The following is a 22,004-nucleotide window of genomic DNA, read 5'->3' as shown; positions in this document are numbered from 1 at the left end:
TTGGGCCAGGGTCCAGTGGGGGGAGGGGGGTTCCTCCTTTCTGTTTTTGTTTTGTTTTCTTTTTTGTAAATTTCTTTTCTTTTATTTATTTGCTTTTCTGTTTTATTTCAATTTAAACTATTTAGGCTTTTCTGTTTTCTTTTGCCACACCATATTTACTTATGCAAAATATGGCATCTCCCGAACATTTTTATTTTAATATTTGAAAACTTTTGTCGTTTGACTTATTTAGGATATAAATTTGAAACGGTTTTGAATTAACCCGAGATTAATTAAGTGACGGAGGTGACGTGCCATCATTAACGTGAGATTACTGTAGCATGATTGTCCGGGCGTTACATTGACCATATTGCAGTTTTTTTATGCACGCTATAATGTACTCCGGCTGTCGGTGGGGGAAAGAGATGGTACGAGCCGACGGCGAGTAATTTGGGAGATTCGCGAAGACTCTGTTTCCTTAACGAGAGAACATCTGTTGTGTATCGGATGTCCCTGCTCCAGAATTCTTTCTAAATGCAGGGCGTTTTTGTAAAAGTGCAAGTGGTACGGGGCAACTTCTCTTCATCTCGTGCAGCTGATGTGCAGGCAGGCACATCATCACCACCAACTCGGTTTTTTATAGGAGTAGAGATATTTTGTTGGCACTACAATACCTGAGTACTGATTCTTTGTGGGGTTTTTTTTTTTGTTTCTTAGGGCTACTGGTTGTCACCTCATGCATCTACGCTTGGTGGTTTAGGCCCTCTTTTCGCTAAATTCTTAATATTCCAGGTATGTTCATATGAACCACCTTAGGATCTTCCATAACTATCAATATTTTATTTGCACTATTTTTTCACTCGCTCTAAAAAGGTGTATATATATATATATATATATATATATATATATATATCCACTACCTAAAAAACGGTATGGTTCCGTCTCCCCTCTTACGTCGCTAAGTTTCGTCGGACCTCCCACTTCCGATAACCCCACACCGCTTTGTCCGCTGGTCCCATCTTATGTCCTGGTCTATCTCCTTAATCGCCGCCGAAATCACCAGCCCCCGTTCCCAAAATCCATCACGGGATGTCCTCGCTGCCAACTACGTCTGCTCCCATCTACCCCGCCGCCCCGTCTCCCCTGAGTCCCCTCTCCCAAACCCCACGGTGAATTCAGATCCGACATTCCGGTCTGGCGGGGAAGGCAGGTATTGCGGCCAAGCGACAACGATGATGATAAGGAAGACCCTGGGGCCATGTGACGGGAGCAAGTCACACAGACACAGGCGCTTCCTGACCAGCAGGAGACGCCGCAATGGCTGCGAGGAGGAGGTTGCCAAGCGGGAGTGAGGAATCTCCCGTGGTAGCCGGGGCCGCTGCTGATTCAGACAAGGCGAGTAAGAGGGATGCAGGCCATGCCAGGGCCGCGGAGGCGTCCACCACCGTACAACATGCATGGAGATGAGGTGGCGGCTCGAGCTGCAGCGGGCGCGGCCATACGAGCTCGTCGTCGGGAGGAGGGAGGCCACCGAGGGCATCTAGCGGCAAAAGGATCAGCTTTAGGTACAGATCGAGCCGGTGCTACTGCTCTCTAGGGCTCTTGCCGCGCTGCACAACTACAAATGCAGGTACGTGTTTCTTTCTCTCCACATATACTAATAGATTTGGTTGTGTTTTGTCCAATAACATCAATCTCCTCATTGCAAGAATCTGGGGAGGGGTTATCTGTGGAGAAGGCACGGCTTGGAGATCTGGAGAGGCTGCTTAAGACGAGGCAGTATTGTATCCAGGTTGCTGCCTTGTAACATGTGGTATTCCATGAGCTGTCGATCAGTTGCAGAAAATTGTCTTCCATGTTCTGAGAAAATGATTATCTCTGTAGATCCTGCCGAGTTAGACATGCTGCACACGTTTTAACGACATATCAGATTTCCATTCTTGAAGATCACAGGTGCATTGTGTCTTATATTTTTTAGAACAATTAAAAATATGTAGTAGATGCAACTGCAGACCTAGGATTTAGTTCATGTCCTTTGTGGGTACGCCCAGGATAAGATGGTACTGGTCAAGATGTATGTTGATCTTAGCCGCTTCTTATGGACACATGAGAATTTTTTGTTTTCCTTTCTTAAAGCTTGTATTTGTTTCTTTTTCGAGAAATGTATGTGCATAAATTGATATCGGAATTATCGAAGTTTAAGATGTGGGAATTATATATATTTCCGACTATGTTCAACTTTTTTGAAAAAATTATTTTGTCCCGTTGCAACGCACGGGCATTGATATATATATATATATATATATATATATATATATATATATATATATATATATATATATATATAGCGTCATATCTAGTGCATCCGGGATAGGTGGTGCATCCGTGTATCCGTCGACTCCTCATTCACATCTCACGTGTGGGATCAAAAGCAACATAATTTTGCAGAAACACGCCCGCCGCCTCTCCAAGTCCAGTCAGCTAATTTGCTAATAACCCCCTCCGCTAATCACACTTCTAAATCCCTTATTCCCTGTTCGTCTCCCTCCCAATCTGGATCTTCTCGTCCAATCACTCCATGGCGGCGGCTTGGGTGAATCCTTCCACGGCAGCCACACTTGGCCTGTCCGCCTCGAATGGCTCCAAGGCCATGTTGATTGCTTCGACAGTGTTCGCGCTTCACCTGCCTCCGAGTCTGTCCGCCCCAAATCGCTCCACGGCCTTGGTGATCCTTACGACGGCCGCGGCGTGATCCGCCATGTCTGGCCTACCTTCATGCCCGCCCGCATTCTTGTCGGTTCCCGACGCCAAGTTGGCGACCGGCCACAACCTGCGCACCATCCAGTCCACTGCGTCCACATGCAGCGGTTGCTCCTCTGCCTGACGATGTTATCTATTACCTGCAACAAGAGGCTCGACGTGTGGCCGGCAACACTCCATAGCAAACAAGGATCACGTTTCTAGATTTTTCTTGTTCATGTTGAATGTATCTAGTACTTGGCTATGTGCAGATTGTAGCTTGCGAGCTCATCCATTGAATTGTTCTTTGTTAAATGTGTGTATAGCTTCAGACATCAGAATGTGAATTGTACATTGCCTTGTCGTATTGTTTTTCAGAGACAAGTGAATTTAGCTTGTTCCTGCTGATTTGAGGTATTCTGCAATACATGATGTAATACAGCTGATTCAGGGCAACAATATCAGCTGGTGCTTGAGCATTCCTCGTGATTTTGCATTCCTATGTTTCTTTGACATATTCAGTTATTCACAAACAAGAACATGTTGCTGCTGCAAGCTTACAAACAAACCACCGTTTATTTTCTGTTCGTGAATAATATTGTTGAGGCTGATGTGGGTTTGCAAGCTGAGTTCTATTCATTGTACAAAAAATAGATCATGCTTAAGGTTTATGTGAACATAATGTAACATGGTGCCCCTGCTGCTTCATACACTCTATTCATTAAAAATCAATTCAGTGAAAATAAGAGGGAGACAGTTCAAGAAACTCAATTTTCCATCCATCACAAGAATTCAATATATCAAGGAAATAATATTAGTATCTCACTAATACAAATTCATGTTTTTCAACAGACTGAGAGCCATCACGGAGCACCACTTGGCTTCATCTGCAGCACAATCTCAGCCCCTTTGCCTTCTTTTTTGCTAGGACAATTGCGACTATCATGAAAAACTATTTGTTGTCTTGCACAAGCGTGCAACCTTTACCTTGGCTTCCTTCTTCTTCTTTTTCTGTTCCTCCTCACTTATTTCCTTTCCTCTCTTTATTCTTTTGCATCTCCCCACCGTGCGAACATCAGTTGGCGGGTGTATGTCAATTTCAGTAGGAATATTGCAACCAATAAAAGCCTCATTCTCATCTTGTCTAGTGTGCTTCACACCTGATGTGGGAACCATTTCATCCAAAGGTGCTTCAATATTTAATACACTTGATGTTAGAAAATCCATGCCTTCATCCGAGTGCTTGGCCTTCTGAATTAGATCTTCCAACTTGTTGCGTACAACTGAAATCTTCTTCCTCGTAGCTTCATTCAATGAATCGGTTGCCTTCTCTTCTATTAAATTCCCATGCTCATCATACACATTCTCCCTGTAAATAAAATTATATAATGTCAGCCATTTGGTTTTCAATTAGAATATCAATTGCATAAATTTTGTATACCTTTTGCACCGTTTCTTCCATCTTTTCATAATGTAGTAAGATGGAAGTTCATTTTGATTTTCAGCCCTCAACACCTGCATGATATGGCGGCACGGGATTCCAATTGTTTCAAATAACTTACATGAACAATGAGCTATCATGGTTTTGGTGTCAGACTGAACTTCCCTAATCCTATGGGATCGACCTCTCAATGTCACTATTTTTAGTGTTCCATCTTGTGCAATGCCTTGGATGCAACAATGGTCTCTTGCTGCAACAATCTCTTTCTGAAATTTCTCAAACACCTCATATGTAAACACATCTCTACCTTGTTTCTCCATTTCCCATGGTGTCAATAGTTGCGGGGTTGTATGAATGCTTGAGTTGTCAGCAATCAACTCTTCTTCTCGTTGGCATTCTAATGCCATGTCAAACCTAAGCCAGAACTCAACCAAAGCAAGCTTACGATGAATAAAACGGTTAAAAAATGAATTTGCACTTTCAGACCTTGAAGTGGTTCGGAGAATACCCGCCAATGGTATGTCCATAAAGTAAGCTGGTATCCATGACTCGCGAATGCTAAACCTTTTAACCAGCCACTCATTTTCCTCCAAGCCATACTCCGTAATGACAGAATTCCATTGTGATTCAAACTCTGCTGGAGTTTCCGAACCCCATACACACGAATTCATCTTGTCCCAAAATTCAGACTCTTCTCTAATTATTGGTCCAATCTTCTCCGGAAGTTTTTCCATTATGTGCCACATACATAACCTATGCACTGTGGTCGGAAAAACTGTTTCAATCGCATTCTTCATGCTAACAGCTTCATCAGTTATAATGAGTCTAGGTGCTACCCCTCCCATTGCTGTAAGGAAGGTCTCAAATAACCAAACATATGACTCAGTCTGCTCATTGCACAAGAATGCCGCACCAAAAAACACACTCTGTAAGTGATGGTTGACCCCTGTAAATTTTTCGTCGCAACTCGGCGTAAAAGACGAGCACTGAAACATAAATAATGAATCACAATAATCATCATTATGCATAAATCTCTGAACTGGTAAGAAGCATGGTGAATCATAGTTTATCACACTCACGAATAGGGGAATGCTTTCTTTCTTTCTTGGCGTAGTAAATTCGCGCTCATTCATTTGAGTTTGCAAGCTTTTACCTGATTTTGTAGCTGCACATGCATCAACACGGTTATTCTCTAGAAAAGTACGCATGTACACCATAGACAAATAATCATCAGGGTCATACACAACATGGTTGGATTTTACGGATGTTACCTGAAGCTCCATCCATCATACTGAAGTTCGGTTCATATTCTGCAGCACTAGTATTTTCAACAGAAGTAGCAGGGCAAGTGAGATGGGCCACACCATGGCTAGATGCATAGGCACACCGATGGTCGACACTTGAATTATGGATCACCGCTGATGCATGTTCAACATCCTTAACAGTAGAAGCCGCCGTGACGATCTGTTGCAGCTTATCACGTGATGAGAATTTTTCCACGAAGCTGATGGGGAGTTCGGAGATGCATCCCGTCGTGGCCGTCGCTGAGATCGCCAGGGCAGACGAAATCCGCCGTGGCGATTGTGCCTGTGGATGCATGCTGCCGCGGCCGATGCCCTCGTTGGGATGGAGGTTGCGGCCGTGATTAGGGATTGGGAGGGAGACGAACAGGGAATAAGGGATTTAGAAGTGTGATTAGCGGAGGGGGTTATTAGCAAATTAGCTGACTGGACTTGGAGAGGCGGTGGGCGTGTTTCTGCAAAATTATGTTGCTTTTGATCCCATACGTGAGATGTGAATCGGCCGGCTGAGGAGTCGACGGATACACGGATGCACCACCTATCCCAGATGCACTAGATATGACGCCTATATATATGGTAACAGCAAATAAGAACTACAATAATATTCCGGATTGTGGGGAAGAAAATAGATAACATGAACAAAACGAAGATGCAGAAAATGAAGCCAGAAAGCTAGCCTTCCTCCTTGAAACAGAAAGTATAGTAATATTGAAGAGACTTTATTGAAGCGATTAAGAAATAGCATGATGGAAACAATGGTCTCAGAAAATTACCAAAAATGCACCATCTCGCCACTGACAGCCTTCTGACGATGCTTTTCTTCTAAGTCAAATCCTTGTTATCCCGCTACCGCACCACAACACAGGATGCTTGATATCAGCCGAGCACAAGTTCTCATGGACCAGAAATCCATGAAAGGATGCTTGCTCGCTGAACCCATCATCGCCAGGTCCTAGATTAATGCAGCGTTGTACAATTTTTTAGGTCTGGACTTTCTCAAATCTGCACTAAATTCATGAAGGTAAATGAACCAATGCAAGAAAAAATGTTTCCTTGCAGTCTTGTGTTAAAAATATATCAATTCCAGTATGTCTAATAATTCACAAATCACATGTTGTGAATTATGCTCTCTTGACAGTATTTAAAAAAATTGTTTGTGGCAACTTTGTCTACTTTGCTAATCGTGCTTTGGTTAATTGAATATTTTGACAGTAGACCATCGTTATTACCTCTTTCGCAATGAGCGGCGTGGGTGGCAGCCATCGGAAATAGTAGGAGCTCGATGGCGAGAAGGCTTGGCTGTAGCGCTTTGCCCATGGTCAACTCCTCCACCAACGGCTGCCAATGACATTGCAAATATAATTTTCCATGTAAATCTGTAACCAAAATATAGACCAAGACAGTAATAATTGAACAATGATTCTAAAACAGAAGATGCACTCTTTCGTACCGCTTGTTTTGTGAGGAATTGCCGGAAAAACAAATCATTTTGAAAGAAAGCTCAGACTTCATCAAAGAGCTACATAATTAAATCATATTTGTGATCATGAAATTAATCATACATTAGATGTGCATTTTTTTATAAGAATAGCCCACAAACAAAATATATGTAACTTGAACTGAACTGTTAAATAATTAGATTAGATGCGTGAAAGTACAAGTAATCTAACTTTTTTTAAAGAGTGCATGCTTCAGGCATCACACATGTGCATTGTCCCATTCTCCAGAGTCGCACGGGCATTTAAGCTTATTCACAAGTACATATGCAAAATATATCTTCAAAATCTACACAAACTTTGACATTCAGAAAGCATTTCACACGGAGAATTGGGGCAACTAAAAGACTCTACCACCGGTTTGTTTTGTTCATATATTCATAGATGGCAGTGTCCTTGCTGTTAGTTAAAGCAAAGTGAGTAACCTATGAATTGGATTACCAGAATTAAAAGGTGAAAAAAATGAGTCCTATACTATACTGCAAGGGTCGCACAATGAGAACAGAGTATACGAGCGGGTGACGTATCAACCATCAGTTAGATTGCCTTTCCCCCGCCAACGTGCTAACACGCTCAAGCATGCGTGCATCACCCAACATCACCATTTCCATAGCATGCATGGAGAATGTTGAATGTCTGAAATTAAATGACCTGCCCATAGCTTGGTCTTGCTGGTAAAGTCTAAGGTGCTCAGGCAGGGCATCACCAGTGTCTTCCGTCAACCTCTTTAACCATACGCTTCTTGGGTTCTGTGATACCAATGCAATCCAATACCTGCATAACAAACCACCATGAATCTGAAAGTACTTGAAGATAGCTACTGGTTTGAGCTCTACTTGAAGATAGCTACTAAAGTTTGTATTTGTATTTCTATCTTCCAGTTGTATGCATGATCACGTGTGGGCACCGGATGAGATTTAGTTGGCAGCGAGATTATTTGACAGCCAAATCTCCTCAGCATACCTGGGATTGAAACCGCCCTGCCCTGGAGACGCGGCGGCGGTGTCTCCCATCGGACGGCGGCGACGGCGTTTCCCGGAGTTCGGTGGCGGCGATCCCGTACGTCGGCGGCAGGGATTGAAATCGCCCTGCCCTGGAGACGCGGCGGCGGCAGGGATTGAAACCGCGCCTCCCTGGAGACGCGGCAGCGGCGTATCCCTTCGGACGGCGGCGACGACGTCTCCCGGATTTCATCGGCCTCGATCCCGTACATCGACGACAGGGATTCAAACCGCCCTGCCCTGGAGACGCGGTGGCGGCGGCGACGCCTCCCTCGGATGGCGTTGGCAACAAACGCGACGGCAACGAAGAGTCGGGGGCAAGGAGATCGAACGAGGGATGGGATCGAGAGGAGAGGGTTTTCTGCGGAGGTGGGGTTTTTTTGCGTTCGTGCGGGGGCAACGGAGGCGAAAAAACCAGCGAAAAAACGGTTGAAAATGGTGGGACGAAAATAAACCGTGAAGGCTATTCACCAACTCAGACATTAGGAGTAGAGATGTCTGAGTTGGTAGCCTGGTACACCGGTTTTATTTCGTCCCACCTCCCACCACCCCTTTCATGCCGGTTTATTACCAATCAGTATTTTTCTCTCAACTCTTATATTACAAATCAACACTTTCCTAACGTACAAAGAATTACAGATCCAACTTTCCTAAATTATTCAAATCAACCGATCCCTCTCCCTAGGAAACAAATAATAGATTTTCAGGAAACAAATAACAGATTTTAAGGAAATTAACATTATGAAAGCATTATGTATCTACTTAATTTGTTACGGAATATTATATGTGCCCATGGCCACCATCCTCATTGACGAGGCCGACGGTGCCAGCTCCGATGCCACCAATGACCTTTGCGACGCCGCCCATCTCTACCTCGCCTCGCGCTGCCTCGCCGCGGTCTCACCATGCGCTTCTGCAAGCTACGCCAGTCGAGCGTGCCGTGGCCTTGCTCTCGGACGCGCACACCGCTCGCGACACCTTCCAGAGCGTCCGCGTCAAGTGGACCTTCACCGCACGCCCCGTCGAGCCCGGCATGGGACACAAGCACAATCGTACAACGTCTTTGGCGGCCGGGGTGGCAGCGCTGGTGTAGCGACCCGACCTCAAACGGTCAAGTCTCTATGCTTCAGTGTCATCCCTGGATCAGTAATGCTGACACACACAGTACTCGAAGGATTTATAACAGAGTAGCAATCACACACTTATTATATCGAATGTCTCAAAAGAGAACTTATTACAATAAATATGGCATAACGTCATCTAATATGATAACAACGGAAGGCTTGGAAGATAAAGTGAGTCCATCAACTCCAACAACATAGCTGAGCTGCACGACAACGACCTAACGAACCTTACTCCTCGTTTGAAAAGTCTACAACGTAATACGTTGCAGCCCGAAAACGGGTCAGCACATGGAATATGTTGACAATATAACACAGTAGAGCAAGAACAGAAAAATGCTATCACTACATGCATATTTGGCTGGTGGAAAGCTCTACGGTTATAGTTTTGCGTAAAGCCAATTTTTCCCTACAACAACGGAATAAATTTTATTTCAACTATCATGGTAGTTGAAACATCATTGAGAAGGTTCCTCCAACTCAATCCCAATTAAAATAATTATCAACCCAAAAATATTAAATTAGAGTGATGAGATACTTAGGATAATCCAAGTACTAGATACTCAAGATGTCCATAACCGGGGACACGGCTAACCATGATTAGATTGTACACTCTGCAGAGGTTTGCGCACTTTTCCCCACAAGACTCGATCTCCTCCATTGGATTTCTCGCACTACATGGTGTTTGAGAAACGGATGACCGAGACACAGTTTTTCAGAAGCATTAACTCTAACCCCGGGTAGACAGTACCAACCTACATCCCTCTACATCTGCTAGCCTACCACTGGAAGAGGTCATGCAACTTACTCAACTATGCTAGAGCCCATAATAGCTTGTGGCTGCACACGGAAGTTTCTAGCATGAAATATCTCGGTTCCCTTTGAGCCTGGGTGGCGGACCTTAGGATTATCACACGGGTACTCCGGGATATCCTAGGACAACACAGGATTCTCCAGGTGCCCGACAAGCAATCCACCCAGATGTGTATTAAAGTTGCCACCTTAAGTTGAACCATTAATTAACAATCTCACATCTGTTATGGATCCACTCACCCAAACCACGTCTACGAGCATAGCATAGCAATATAAGCAATACGTAGAAGTAACTCCCAAGGGTTTGATAATAACAGGGCAATAGGTTCTACCTCATCAACTACTTCCCAATACCCACATGTTAATCACATCCTAATTATGCAGTGTTTGAGGATTGGAGCTAATGCATAAAAACTGGGTATGAAAAGAGTACGATCAATGTGTTACTTGCCTTGCTAACGATCCGCAAAACCTAGAGACTCGTAGTAGCACGCTTCGCACTCCGGGAATTCTATCGCAAACAAACAATAGCATACATAAGCAATCAAGCAAAGATGCACGGGTAAATCTCAAATGAGAAAACCTAACCAGAAAGTTCAACTTAAGAACTCCGGTTTGCAAAAAGAATCAAATCAAACGGAGCAACGAAACTCAAACTGCGAAAGAAACAAGATTCGATTACTAATCTGGACTAAAGTCAAATTTTACAGTACCAAAATCTTGTTCAAGTTGGCTAAACAGAAATAGGGCTTCGAGACGAAGATCTAGGCGCTTGAATCGCCTGATTCCGATAAACGAGCGAAAAGATAAACTAAAACGAAAATCGGATTAGAAATCGCGATCGAAAATAATCGCGAAAAACCCGAGAAAAAGAAAAACTGACGAACAGGCTAACGAACGAACGTTCGTTGTCTGTGGCTAACGGGTGAAAACCGTTCGTTAAAACGAACGACGGACGAACGTCCGCCAAATAAACTAAACTGAGAAAACCGACGAACCGAAGAAAAAAACGTAACTAGGTTTTTTAAAAAAATTGACGGTTTTTACCTAAACCGAAAAAAACCGGATGGCGAGATCGGATGGGCGGCGGCAGATCCGGCGGCTTCCGCGGCGGCGCGGGGCAGCGCGGGGTGGTGCGGCGCGGCGGCGGCGCGGCAAGGCGAGGCGTGGCAGGCGGCGGCGGGAGGCGGCGGCGGTGGTGGCGATTTGGGGGCGGGGGCGGCGGCTTACAAAGGGGAGGGGGCGGGTGGCTTGCGGGAGGGGGCGGGAGGAGTCCCGGGCGGCGACGGCGGCGGCTGCCGAGTCCTGGCCGGACTCGGGCATGGCGGAGGCGGTGGCGCGGCGCGGGCCGGCGGCCTGGCTCGGCTAGGCCTTGGCCCAGTCAGGCGCGGGAGAAGTTAAAAAAAAACAGATTCCGCCAAAGTAAATCCTAGAAAAATAAATAAAAATCTAAAAATGCCAAAACAAATTTCCGCCGTCTAAATAAAATATTTAGAACAAGATGAACATTTTCTTGGCCCTAAAATGCAATTTTGAAAACATGCAATTTTTCTAATGCAAATAAAATAGCAATAAAAATCCAAATAAAATAAATATTTGATTTTAATATTTTTCCTCCAATATTTCTTTTTTTTTTGAGAAGTCATATTATCTCCTTTCATACATTTTTAATATGAAATATTTTCGGAGAGAAAAATAATAACACAAATAATCCTCGTTTCGATATTTGATAAAATTCAAATATGAAAACAGTGAAATCCCCAACTCTCTCCGAGGGTCCTTGAGTTGCTTAGAATTTCGAGGATCGCGAAATGAAATGCAACAAAATATGATATGCATGAATGATCTATGTATAACATTTCAAATTGAAAATTTGGGATGTTACAAACCTACCCCCCTTAAGATGAATCTCGCCCTCGAGATTCGGGATGGCTAGAAAATAGGTGTGGGTGGTCTTTGCGAAGATCATCCTCTCGTTCCCAGGTGGCTTCGTTCTCGGTATGGTGGCTGCACTGAACTTTGCAAAACTTGATAACTTTGTTGCAGGTGACTTGACTGGCAAATTCAAGAATCCTGACTGGTTTCTCCTCATAGGTGATGTCTACTACACAACCTTCTTCTTGTAGACGTTGTTGGGCCTCCAAATGTAGAGGTTTGTAGGACAGTAGCAAGTTTCCCTCAAGTGGATGACCTAAGGTTTATCAATCTGTGGGAGGCGTAGGATGAAGATGATCTCTCTCAAACAACCCTGCAATCAAATAACAAAGAGTCTCTTGTGTCCCCAACACACTCAATACAATGGTAAATTGTATAGGTGCACTAGTTCGGCGAAGAGATGGTGATACAAGTGCAATATGGATGGTAGATATAGGTTTTGTAATATGAAAATATAAAAACAGCAAGGTAACTAATGATAAAAGTGAGCGTAAACGGTATTGCAATGCTAGGAAACAAGGCCTAGGGTTCATACTTTCACTAGTGCCAGTTCTCTCAACAATAATAACATAATTGCATCATATAACTATCCCTCAACATGCAACAAAGAGTTACTCCAAAGTCACTAATAGCCGAGAACAAACGAAGAGATTATGGTAGGGTACGAAACCACCTCAAAGTTATTCTTTCCAATCAATCTGTTGGGCTATTCCTATAAGTGTCACAAACATCCCTAGAGTTCGTACTAGAATAACACCTTAAGACACAAATCAACCAAAACCCTAATGTCACCTAGATACTCCAATGTCACCTCAAGTATCTGTGGGTATGATTATACGATATGCATCACACAATCTCAGATTCATCTATTCAACCAACACAAAGTACTTCAAAGAGTGCCCCAAAGTTTATACCGGAGAGTCAAGACGAAAACGTGTGCCAACCCCTATGCATAGGTTCATGGGCGGAACCCGCAAGTTGATCACCAAAACATACATCAAGTGAGTCACGTGATATCCCATTGTCACCACAGATACACACGGCAAGACATACATCAAGTGTTCTCAAATCATTAAAGACTTAATCCGATAAGATAACTTCAAAGGGAAAACTCAATCCATTACAAGAGAGTAGAGGGGGAGAAGAAACATAATATCCAACTATAATAGCAAAGCTCGCGATACATCAAGATCGTGCCAAATCAAGAACACGAGAGAGAGAGAGATCAAACACATAGCTACTGGTACATACCCTCAGCCCCGAGGGTGAACTACTCCCTCCTCGTCATGGAGAGCGTCGGGATGATGAAGATGGCCACCGTTGAGGGTTCCCCCCCTTCGGCAGGGTGCCGGAACAGGGTCCCGATTGGGTTTTGGTGGCTACAGAGGCTTGCGGCGGCGGAACTCCCGATCTATTCTGTTCCTCGAAGGTTTTAGGGTATATGGATATATATAGGCGGAAGAAGTACGTCAGGGGAGCCACGAGGGTGGAGGGCGCGCCCAGGGGGGTGGGTGCGCCCCCTGCCTCGTGCCTCCCTCGTTGCTTTCTTGACGTGGACTCCAAGTCTCCCGGGTTGCTTTGCTTCCAAAAATAACTTCTCCAGAAGGTTTCATTCCGTTTCGACTCCGTTTGATATTCCTTTTCTTTGAAACACTGAAACAAGGGAAAAAACAGGAACTGGCACTAGGCTCTGGGTCAATAGGTTAGTCCCAAAAATCATATAAAAGTGCATAGTAAAGCCCATAAAACATCCAAGATGGATAATATAATAGCATGAATACTTCATAAATTATAGATACGTTGGAGACGTATCAGCATCCCAAGCGTAATTCCTGCTCGTCCTCGAGTAGGTAAATGATAAAAGAAATAATTTATGAAGTGTGAATGCTAGCAGGTGCATAAGTTTGATCAATGATAATTTCAATCACCTTTTGTAGCATCATTATATGTCATAACAGTAGCTCAACTCATAAAACTTTTCATGAATAAGTAACAAGCTATTCACATGTTAAAGTATAGATCATAAACCTTCTTGAAAACTAACAAACCATGTTATTAGTCATCAAACAATTACAATTCATCTTATTTTCAGAAAGAGTCTATGTCAGAGCTTTGATTCAGCAAACTTCACATACTCAACTATCATTTAGTCTTCCATGATTGCTACCACTCAAAGCATATTTTTAGAACAAACAGCATCCATCGAACACAAAGAAAGATAGGGGCTTAATGTTTCGCCTCCCAACTTATTTATCATATAGATAATTGTCAACAATAATAATTCATGATCAAATATATTTGAATGGCCATATATGCTTAGATATTTCCATCATATGATGCTTTCCAACTAAAGGGTAGGTTGGAATGAGAAGGAATACTACTGACTCTTGCATAAAAGTAAAAGATAGGCCCTTCGCAGAGGGAATCAGGGATTTGCAGAGGTGCCAGAGCTCGCAGCAAAAACAGAGATGAAAATAATTTTGAGAGGTATGCTTTCATTGTCAACATAACGACCAAGAGTTCCCAATATCTTCCATACTACATACATTATAGGCGGTTCCCAAACAGAAAGGTAAAGATTTTTACTCCCCCTCCACCAACAATCATCAATCCATGGCTTGCCCGAAACAACGGGTGCCTCCAACTAACATCAATCCTGGGGGAGTTTTGTTTGCAATTATTTTTTATTTGATTTCGATCTTTTGATCATGGGACTGGGCATCCCAGTTACCAGCCATTTTCTCGTGAATGATGAGCGGAGTCCACTCATCGTGAGAATAACCCACCTAGCATGGAAGATACTGCTAACCTCTAGTCGCTACATGAGCGATTCGGGCATACAAAACAGATTATTATTTGAAGGTTTAGAGTTTGGCACATGCAAATTTACTTGGAATGGTAGGTAAATACCGCATATAGGTAGATATGATGGACACTCATGGAAGAAACTTGGTTCAAGGAATTTGGATGCACAAGCAGTATTCCCGCTTAGTACAGATATTTTGGCTAGCAAAGGATTCTAAATAGCAAGCACCACATGTTAGAGGATCCATAACAATATAACTTCTATACAAATATACCCAAGCATAACTCATTATGTTGTCTTCCTTGTCCAACTTCAACTAATTTGCTCAGGTTTGAAAATAATTAATGGGGCTCACAATCATAGAAGATGTCCATGATAGTATATGTGAAATCTCTCTTCCTTCAATATTCTTTCATGAATTGTTCAAGTGACCAATACAATGTTTGCTAACCTTCAATAAATTTACCACCTCTACTTATTATATGTGAAGGCATTACTCCCCATGGGAAAGGCATATGAAACATATATAACTTCAAATTTATGACATTCAAATCATTCAACCATTTACTCATAGGATATAAGTGAAGCACATGAGTAAATGACAAACTACTCCGAAAAGATATAAGTGAAGATCAATGAGTAGTTAAATAATTATGTAGCTATTTGAAGACTCTCTCCCATTTAAGAATTTCATATCTTGGTATTTTATTCAAACAGCAAGCAAAGCTAAATAAAATGACATTACACTCCAAGCAAAACACATATCATGTGGTGAATAAAAATATAGCTCCAAGTAAAGTTATCGATGAACGAAGACGAAAGAGGGGATGCCATCCGGGGCATCCCCAAGCTTAGGCTCTTGGTTATCCTTGAATATTACCTTGGGGTGCCTTGGGCATCCCCAAGCTAAGGCTCTTTCCACTTCTTATTCCATAGTCCATCGAATCTTTACCCAGAACTTGAAAACTTCACAACACAAAACTCAACAAAAAACTCTTAAGCTCCGTTAGCAAAAGAAAACAAAACACCACTTCAAGGTACTGTAATGAAGTCATTCTTTATTTATATTGGTGTTAAACCTACTGTATTCCAACTTCTCTATGGTTTGTAAACTCTTTTACTAGCCATAGAGTCATCAAAATAAGCAAACAACACGCGAAAAACAGAATCTGTCAAAAACAGAACAGTCTGTACTAATCTGTAACTAACGCAAATTTCTGGAACTCGGAGAAATCTACCAAAATAGGACGACCTAGATAATTTGTTTATTGATCTGCTGCAATTGGAATCAGTATTTTATCACGTGCTGGTGATTTTTAACAATTGTTTTCGTGAACAGAAAGTTTCTGGAATTTTCAGCAAGATCAAATAACTATCATCCAAGAAGATCCTATAGGTTTAAATTGGCAAAAACACTAATTAAAACATAAAACCACATCTAAACAGAAGCTAGAAGGATTATTTATTACTAAACAGAACAAAAAAGCAAGAAACTAAAATAAAATTGGGTTGCCTCCCAACAAGCGCTATCGTTTAACGCCCCTAGCTAGGCATGATGATTTCAATGATGCTCGCATAAAAGATAAGAATTGAAACATAAAGAGAGCATCATGAAGAATATGACTAGCACATTTAAGTCTAACCCACTTCCTATGCATAGGGATTTTGTGAGCAAACAACTTATGGGAACAATAATCAACTAGCATAGGAAGGCAAAACAAGCATAACTTCAAAACTTTAAGCACATAGAGAGGAAACTTGATATTATTGCAATTCCTACAAGCATATGTTCCTCCCTCATAATAATTTTCAGCAGCATCATGAATGAATTTAACAATATAGCCAGCACCTAAAGCATTCTTTTCATGATCTACTTGCATATAATTTTTACTACTCTCCACATAAGCAAATTTCTTCTCATTCGGAATAGTGGGAGTATCATAAGAGACTTGAATACTATAAATTGTTTCCACCTTAAAAGATTAATGTTCAGAAAAAGGGTAATCATAATCATGACAAGTTTTATAAATATAATCATCACTACTTTTTATAGCATAAGTTTCATCACAATAATCATCATAAGTAGCAACTTGATACGTCGCCAACGTATCTATAATTTATGAAGTTTCATGCTATTATATTATCCATCTTGGATGTTTAATGGGCTTTATTATGCACTTTTATATTATTTTTGGGACTAACCTATTAACCCAGAGCCCTGTGCCAGTTCCTGTTTTTTCCCTTGTTTCAGTGTTTCGAAGAAAAGGAATATCAAATGGAGTCGAAACGGAATGAAACCTTCTGGAGAAGTTATTTTTGGAAAGAAAACAATCCGGGAGACTTGGAGTCCACGTCAAGAAAGCAACGACGGGGGGGCGCGCCCACCCCCCTGGGCGCGCCCTCCACCCTCGTGGGCCCCTCGTGGCTCCCCTGACGTACTTCTTCCTCCTATATATACCCATATACCCTAAAACGATCGGGGAACAGAAGAGATCGGGAGTTCCTCCGCCGCAAGCCTCTGCAGCCACCAAAAGCCAATCGGGACCCTGTTCCGGCACCCTGCCAGAGGGGGGAACCCTCACCGGTGGCCATCTTCATCATCCTGGCGCTCTCCATGACGAGGAGGGAGTAGTTTACCCTCGGGGCTGAGGGTATGTACCAGTAGCTATATGTTTGATCTCTCTCTCTCTCATGTTCTTGATTTGGCACGATCTTGATGTATCGCGAGCTTTGCTATTATAGTAGGATCTTATGTTGCTTCTCCCCCTCTACTCTCTTGTAATGGATTGAGTTTTCCCTTTGAAGTAATCTTATCGGATTGAGTCTAATGATTTGAGAACACTTGATGTATGTCTTGCCGTGCGTATCTGTGGTGACAATGGGATATCACGCGATTCACTTGATGTATGTTTTGGTGATCAACTTGCGGGTTCCGCCCATGAACCTATGCATAGGGGTTGGCACACGTTTTCGTCTTGATTCTCCGGTAGAAACTTTGGGGCACTCTTTGAGGTTCTATGTGTTGGTTGAATAGATGAATCTGAGATTGTGTGATGCATATCGTATAATCATACCCACGGATACTTGAGGTGACATTGGAGTATCTAGGTGACATTAGGGTTTTGGTTGATTTGTGTCTTAAGGTGTTATTCTAGTACGAACTCTAGGGCTGTTTGTGACACTTATAGGAATAGCCCAACGGATTGATTGGAAAGAATAACTTTGAGGTGGTTGCGTCCCCTACCATAATCTCTTCGTTTGTTCTCCGCTGTCAGTGACTTTGGAGTGACTTTTTGTTGCATGTTGAGGGATATTTATATGATCCAATTATGTTATTACTGTTGAGAGAACTTTCACTAGTGAAAGTATGAACCCTAGGCCTTGTTTCCTAGCATTGCAATACCGTTTGTGCTCACTTTTATCGCTTGTTACCTTGCTATTTTTATATTTTCAGATTAAAGAAGCTATATCTACCATCCATATTGCACTTGTATCACCATCTCTTCGCCGAACTAGTGCACCTATACAATTTACCATTGTATTGGGTGTGTTGGGGACACAAGAGACTCTTTGTTATTTGGTTGCAGGGTTGTTTGAGAGAGACCATCTTCATCCTACGCCTCCCACGGATTGATAAACCTTAGGTCATCCACTTGAGGGAAATTTGCTAGTGTCCTACAAACCTCTGCACTTGGAGGCCCAACAACGTCTACAAGAAGAAGGTTGTGTAGTAGACATCAAGCAGTTTCTGGCGCCGTTGCCGGGAGGTGAGTGCTTGAAGGTATATCTTTAGATCTTGCAATCGAAACTTTTAGTTTCTTGTTTTATCACTAGTTTAGTTTATAGAAGAAAACTACAAAAAAATGGAATTGAGTTTGTCTCATACGCTTCATCCTTTTAATATCTTTCGTGAGTATGATGGAAAGGAAAATTGTGCCAAAGTGTTAGAAGAAGAATGCATTAAAATGTTTGGCACTAAATCGTTAAATGATGAGCATGGTTGCAATGTTGTTAGTATGAACTCCTTGAATATCCATGGTACTAACGATGATTGCACTAGTTATGATAAAAATGTCTCCTATAAACATGTCAATTTTTGTGGAGTGCATTGGGTTTGCAAGTATACACCAAATAGGGAAGATAGATATTGCAAGAGGCATAAGTATTTAGAAACTAAATTGTTGCAAGAAAGTCTTGATGTTTGTGCTGAAAAATTCAATATTTTTCGCGCCCCTTGTGAACTTTGCAATGAACATGGTCATTTAAATCTCCAATGCAAATTGTTTCATGACCGAATCGTATCCAAAAATTGTGATAATTTGATTACCCTTGAGCATCATAAAGAGCTTAGTCTTCTTTTGGGGTATGAGGAAATGAAACGTATAACTGAGGGTATTCCAAAGTTTAATCTTGATAGATTTCTTGATTTTGATCTAGAGAAGATTTATATGTATTGTGCGGTGAATTGCATTGAAAATCCTTATATTGCCAATTACATAAAGAAAAGAAAACAAATATAAGATGAAGAGAATACTAATGAAAGGGAAGAGACTTCCCAATATCCTCCTATTATTTCTTATGATGAATCAGGTAACGAGGAGGATCCTTCTATTCAACCAATCTCATTAATAAGAAGCTCCAAAAAGAGGATTGAACCCACACATGAGGTGAAGAAGAAGAAAAGAAAAAGGAAGAGAGGTAAAAAGATATCTCTCCCAAATAATGTTGCTCCTATTATTGTTGTTCCTCATGAAAATGAATCAAAAATAATTGTGGAAGATGATGCACTTGATGATGATCTCGTTATGCCTATTGCTTGTTGTGATGATTATGATTGGGAAGATAATGATACTTCTTATGATCTTGAAAACCTTTTTGGCACTTGCTTGGAAGAATATGATAATTGCTATACTATTGGTGCTATCCATACTATTAATGATGAGAGTGATTATGCTTATGATATGAAAAGGCCCAAGCTTGGGGAAGCTATGTTTGATAAGGATGACATATTGAGAATATATTTGCTGAAATTAATGTTTGTCCCAAGCTTGGGGATGCTATGTTTAATGAAGATGATATTTTTAGCCTCCCAAGTTTTGATATGCAAATTTGTTATGATGATAGCATGCCTCCTACTTATGATGATTATATTTATGAAAGTGGGTTTGGAAGAGTGTCAACTTTAGGAAGTAATGATCCCACTATTTTGGTGGATGTTGAATATTATAATATTTATAAAACTGGATTTGGAGAGGTCATGACTTTATTTAGTGACGTATCCACTATCTTGGAAGAGGTTTCAATTGATTATGATGAGAACAAAGTTGCTACTTATGATGATTATTGTGATGAAACTTATGCTATAAAAAGTAGTGATGATTATATTTATAAAACTTGTCATGATTATGATTACCCTTTTTCTGAACATCACTCCTTTAATGTGGAAACAATTTATAGTATTCGGGTTTCTTATGATTCTCCCACTATTCCGAATGAGAAGAATTTTGCTTATGTGGAGAGTAGTAAATTTTCTATGCTTGTAGATCATGAAAAGAATGCTTTAGGTGCTGGTTATATTGTTGAATTCATTCATGATGCTACTGAAAATTATTATGAGGGAGGAATATATGCGTGTAGGAATTGCAATAATATCAAGTTTCCTCTCTATGTGCTTAAAGTTTTAAAGTTATGCTTGTTTTGCCTTCCTATGCTAGTTGATTATTGTTCCCATAAGTTGTTTACTAACAAAATCCCTATGTATAGGAAGTGGGTTATACTTAAATGTGCTAGTCATATTCTTCATGATACTCTCTTTATGTTTCAATTCCTATCTTTTATGTGAGCATCATTGAAATCATCATGCCTAGCTAGGGGCGTTAAACGATAGCGCTTGTTGGGAGGCAACCCAATTTTATTTTACTTTCTTGCTTTTTGGTTCTGTTTAGGAATAAATAATCCATCTAGCTTTTGTTTATATGTGGTTTTGTGTTTTAATTAGTGTTTGTGCCAAGTAGAAACCTTTGGGAAGACTTGGGTGAAGTCTTTATGATCATGCTGTAAAAAACAGAAACTTTAGCGCTCACGAGATTAGGTAAAACTTTTTACTGGAGAGTGCTATTTAGTTGATTATTTTTGAAGATGATTACTAGGCAAATTCCTCAGGTCCACCAATTTATTTCGGAATTTTTGGTGTTCCATAAGTTTACGTTTGATACAGATTACTACAGACTGTTCTGTTTTTGACAGATTCTGTTTTTCGTGTGTTGTTTGCTTATTTTGATGACTCTATGGCTAGTAAAATAGTTTATAAACCATACAGAAGTTGGAATACAGTAAGTTTAACACCAATATAAATAAATAATGAGTTCATTACAGTACCATGAAGTGGTGTTTTGTTTTCTCTCGCTAACGGAGCTCACGAGTTTTCTGTTAAGTTTTGTGTTGTGAAGTTTTCAAGTTTTGGGTAAAGATTCGATGATCTATGGAATAAGGAGTGGCAAGAGCCTAAGCTTGGGGATTCCCAAGGCATCCCAAGGTAATATTCAAGGATAACCAAGCGTCTAAGCTTGGGGATGCCCCGGAAGGCATCCCCTCTTTCGTCTTCGTTCATCGGTAACTTTACTTGGAGCTATATTTTTATTCACCACATGATATGTGTTTTGCTTGGAGCGTCATTTTATTTTCTTTAGCTTTGCTTTCTGTTTGAATAAAATACCAAGATCTGAAATTCTTAAATGTTAGAGAGTCTTCACATAGCTACATAAATATTTAACTACTCATTGATCTTCACTTATATCTTTTTGGAGTAGTTTGTCATTTACTCGTGTGCTTCACTTATATCCTATGAGTAAATGGTTGAATGATTTGAATGTCATAAATCTGAAATTATATATGTTTCATATGCTTATCCCATGGGGAGTAATTACTTCACATATAAGAAGTAGAGGTGGTAAATTTATTTAAGATTAGCAAATTTTGTATTGGTCACTTGAACAATTCATGAAAGAATATTGAAGGAAGAGAGATTTCACATATAATACTATCTTGGACATCTTCTATGATTGTGAGCCCCATTAATTATTTTCAAACCTGAGCAAATAGTTAAAGTTGGACAAGGAAGACAACATAATGAGTTATGCTTGGGTATATTTGTATAGAAGTTATATTGTTATGGATCCTCTAACATGTGGTGCTTGCTATTTAGAATCCTTTGCTAGCCAAAATATATGTACTAAGCGGGAATACTGCTTGTGCATCCAAAATCCTTGAACCAAGTTTCTTCCATGAGTGTCCACCATATCTACCTAAATGCAGTATTTACCTGCCGTTTCAAGTAAATTTGCATGTGCCAAACTCTAAACCTTCAAATAAT

General features: G+C 41.1%; 1 protein-coding gene, 1 long non-coding RNA gene and 1 pseudogene across 2 annotated transcripts; 2 read left to right on the top strand and 1 right to left on the bottom strand.

Annotated features, from left to right (window-relative positions):
• The first annotated feature begins 49 nt into the window (after positions 1 to 49).
• LOC120962968 (uncharacterized) lies at positions 50 to 2,198 on the top strand. Its single transcript, XR_005754342.3, has 2 exons — positions 50 to 1,609; positions 1,689 to 2,198. It is a non-coding gene; the product is annotated as an uncharacterized lncRNA (long non-coding RNA).
• Positions 2,199 to 3,419: 1,221 nt separating this feature from the next.
• LOC120962502 (protein FAR1-RELATED SEQUENCE 5-like) lies at positions 3,420 to 5,313 on the bottom strand. The gene is made up of 2 exons (XM_040386243.3): positions 4,160 to 5,313; positions 3,420 to 4,087 (listed from the first exon to the last, which is right to left on the bottom strand). The coding sequence occupies exons 1-2, from the start codon at positions 5,290 to 5,292 to the stop codon at positions 3,661 to 3,663; spliced, it is 1,560 nt and encodes a 519-aa protein (XP_040242177.2). The 5' UTR covers positions 5,293 to 5,313; the 3' UTR covers positions 3,420 to 3,660.
• Positions 5,314 to 8,749: 3,436 nt separating this feature from the next.
• Positions 8,750 to 22,004, top strand: part of LOC109748130 (AAA-ATPase At4g25835-like) — a 30,790-nt pseudogene continuing 17,535 nt past the window's right edge.

The sequence above is a fragment of the Aegilops tauschii genome, chromosome 4 (assembly GCF_002575655.3).
Source record: "Aegilops tauschii subsp. strangulata cultivar AL8/78 chromosome 4, Aet v6.0, whole genome shotgun sequence".
NCBI classification, from domain to species: domain Eukaryota; kingdom Viridiplantae; phylum Streptophyta; class Magnoliopsida; order Poales; family Poaceae; genus Aegilops; species Aegilops tauschii.
The sequence above is the reverse complement of the archived record's forward strand: the minus strand, read 5'-3'. Positions and strand labels throughout refer to the sequence as shown.

Bases quoted from the DNA above. Each gene is read 5' to 3' on its own strand.
- LOC120962502 (XM_040386243.3), bottom strand. From the start codon at position 5,292: ATGAATGAGCGCGAATTTACTACGCCAAGAAAGAAAGAAAGCATTCCC. The intron at 4,088-4,159 runs GTATACAAAATT...TTTTATTTACAG, and splicing joins TGGAAGAAACGGTGCAAAAG to GGAGAATGTGTATGATGAGC.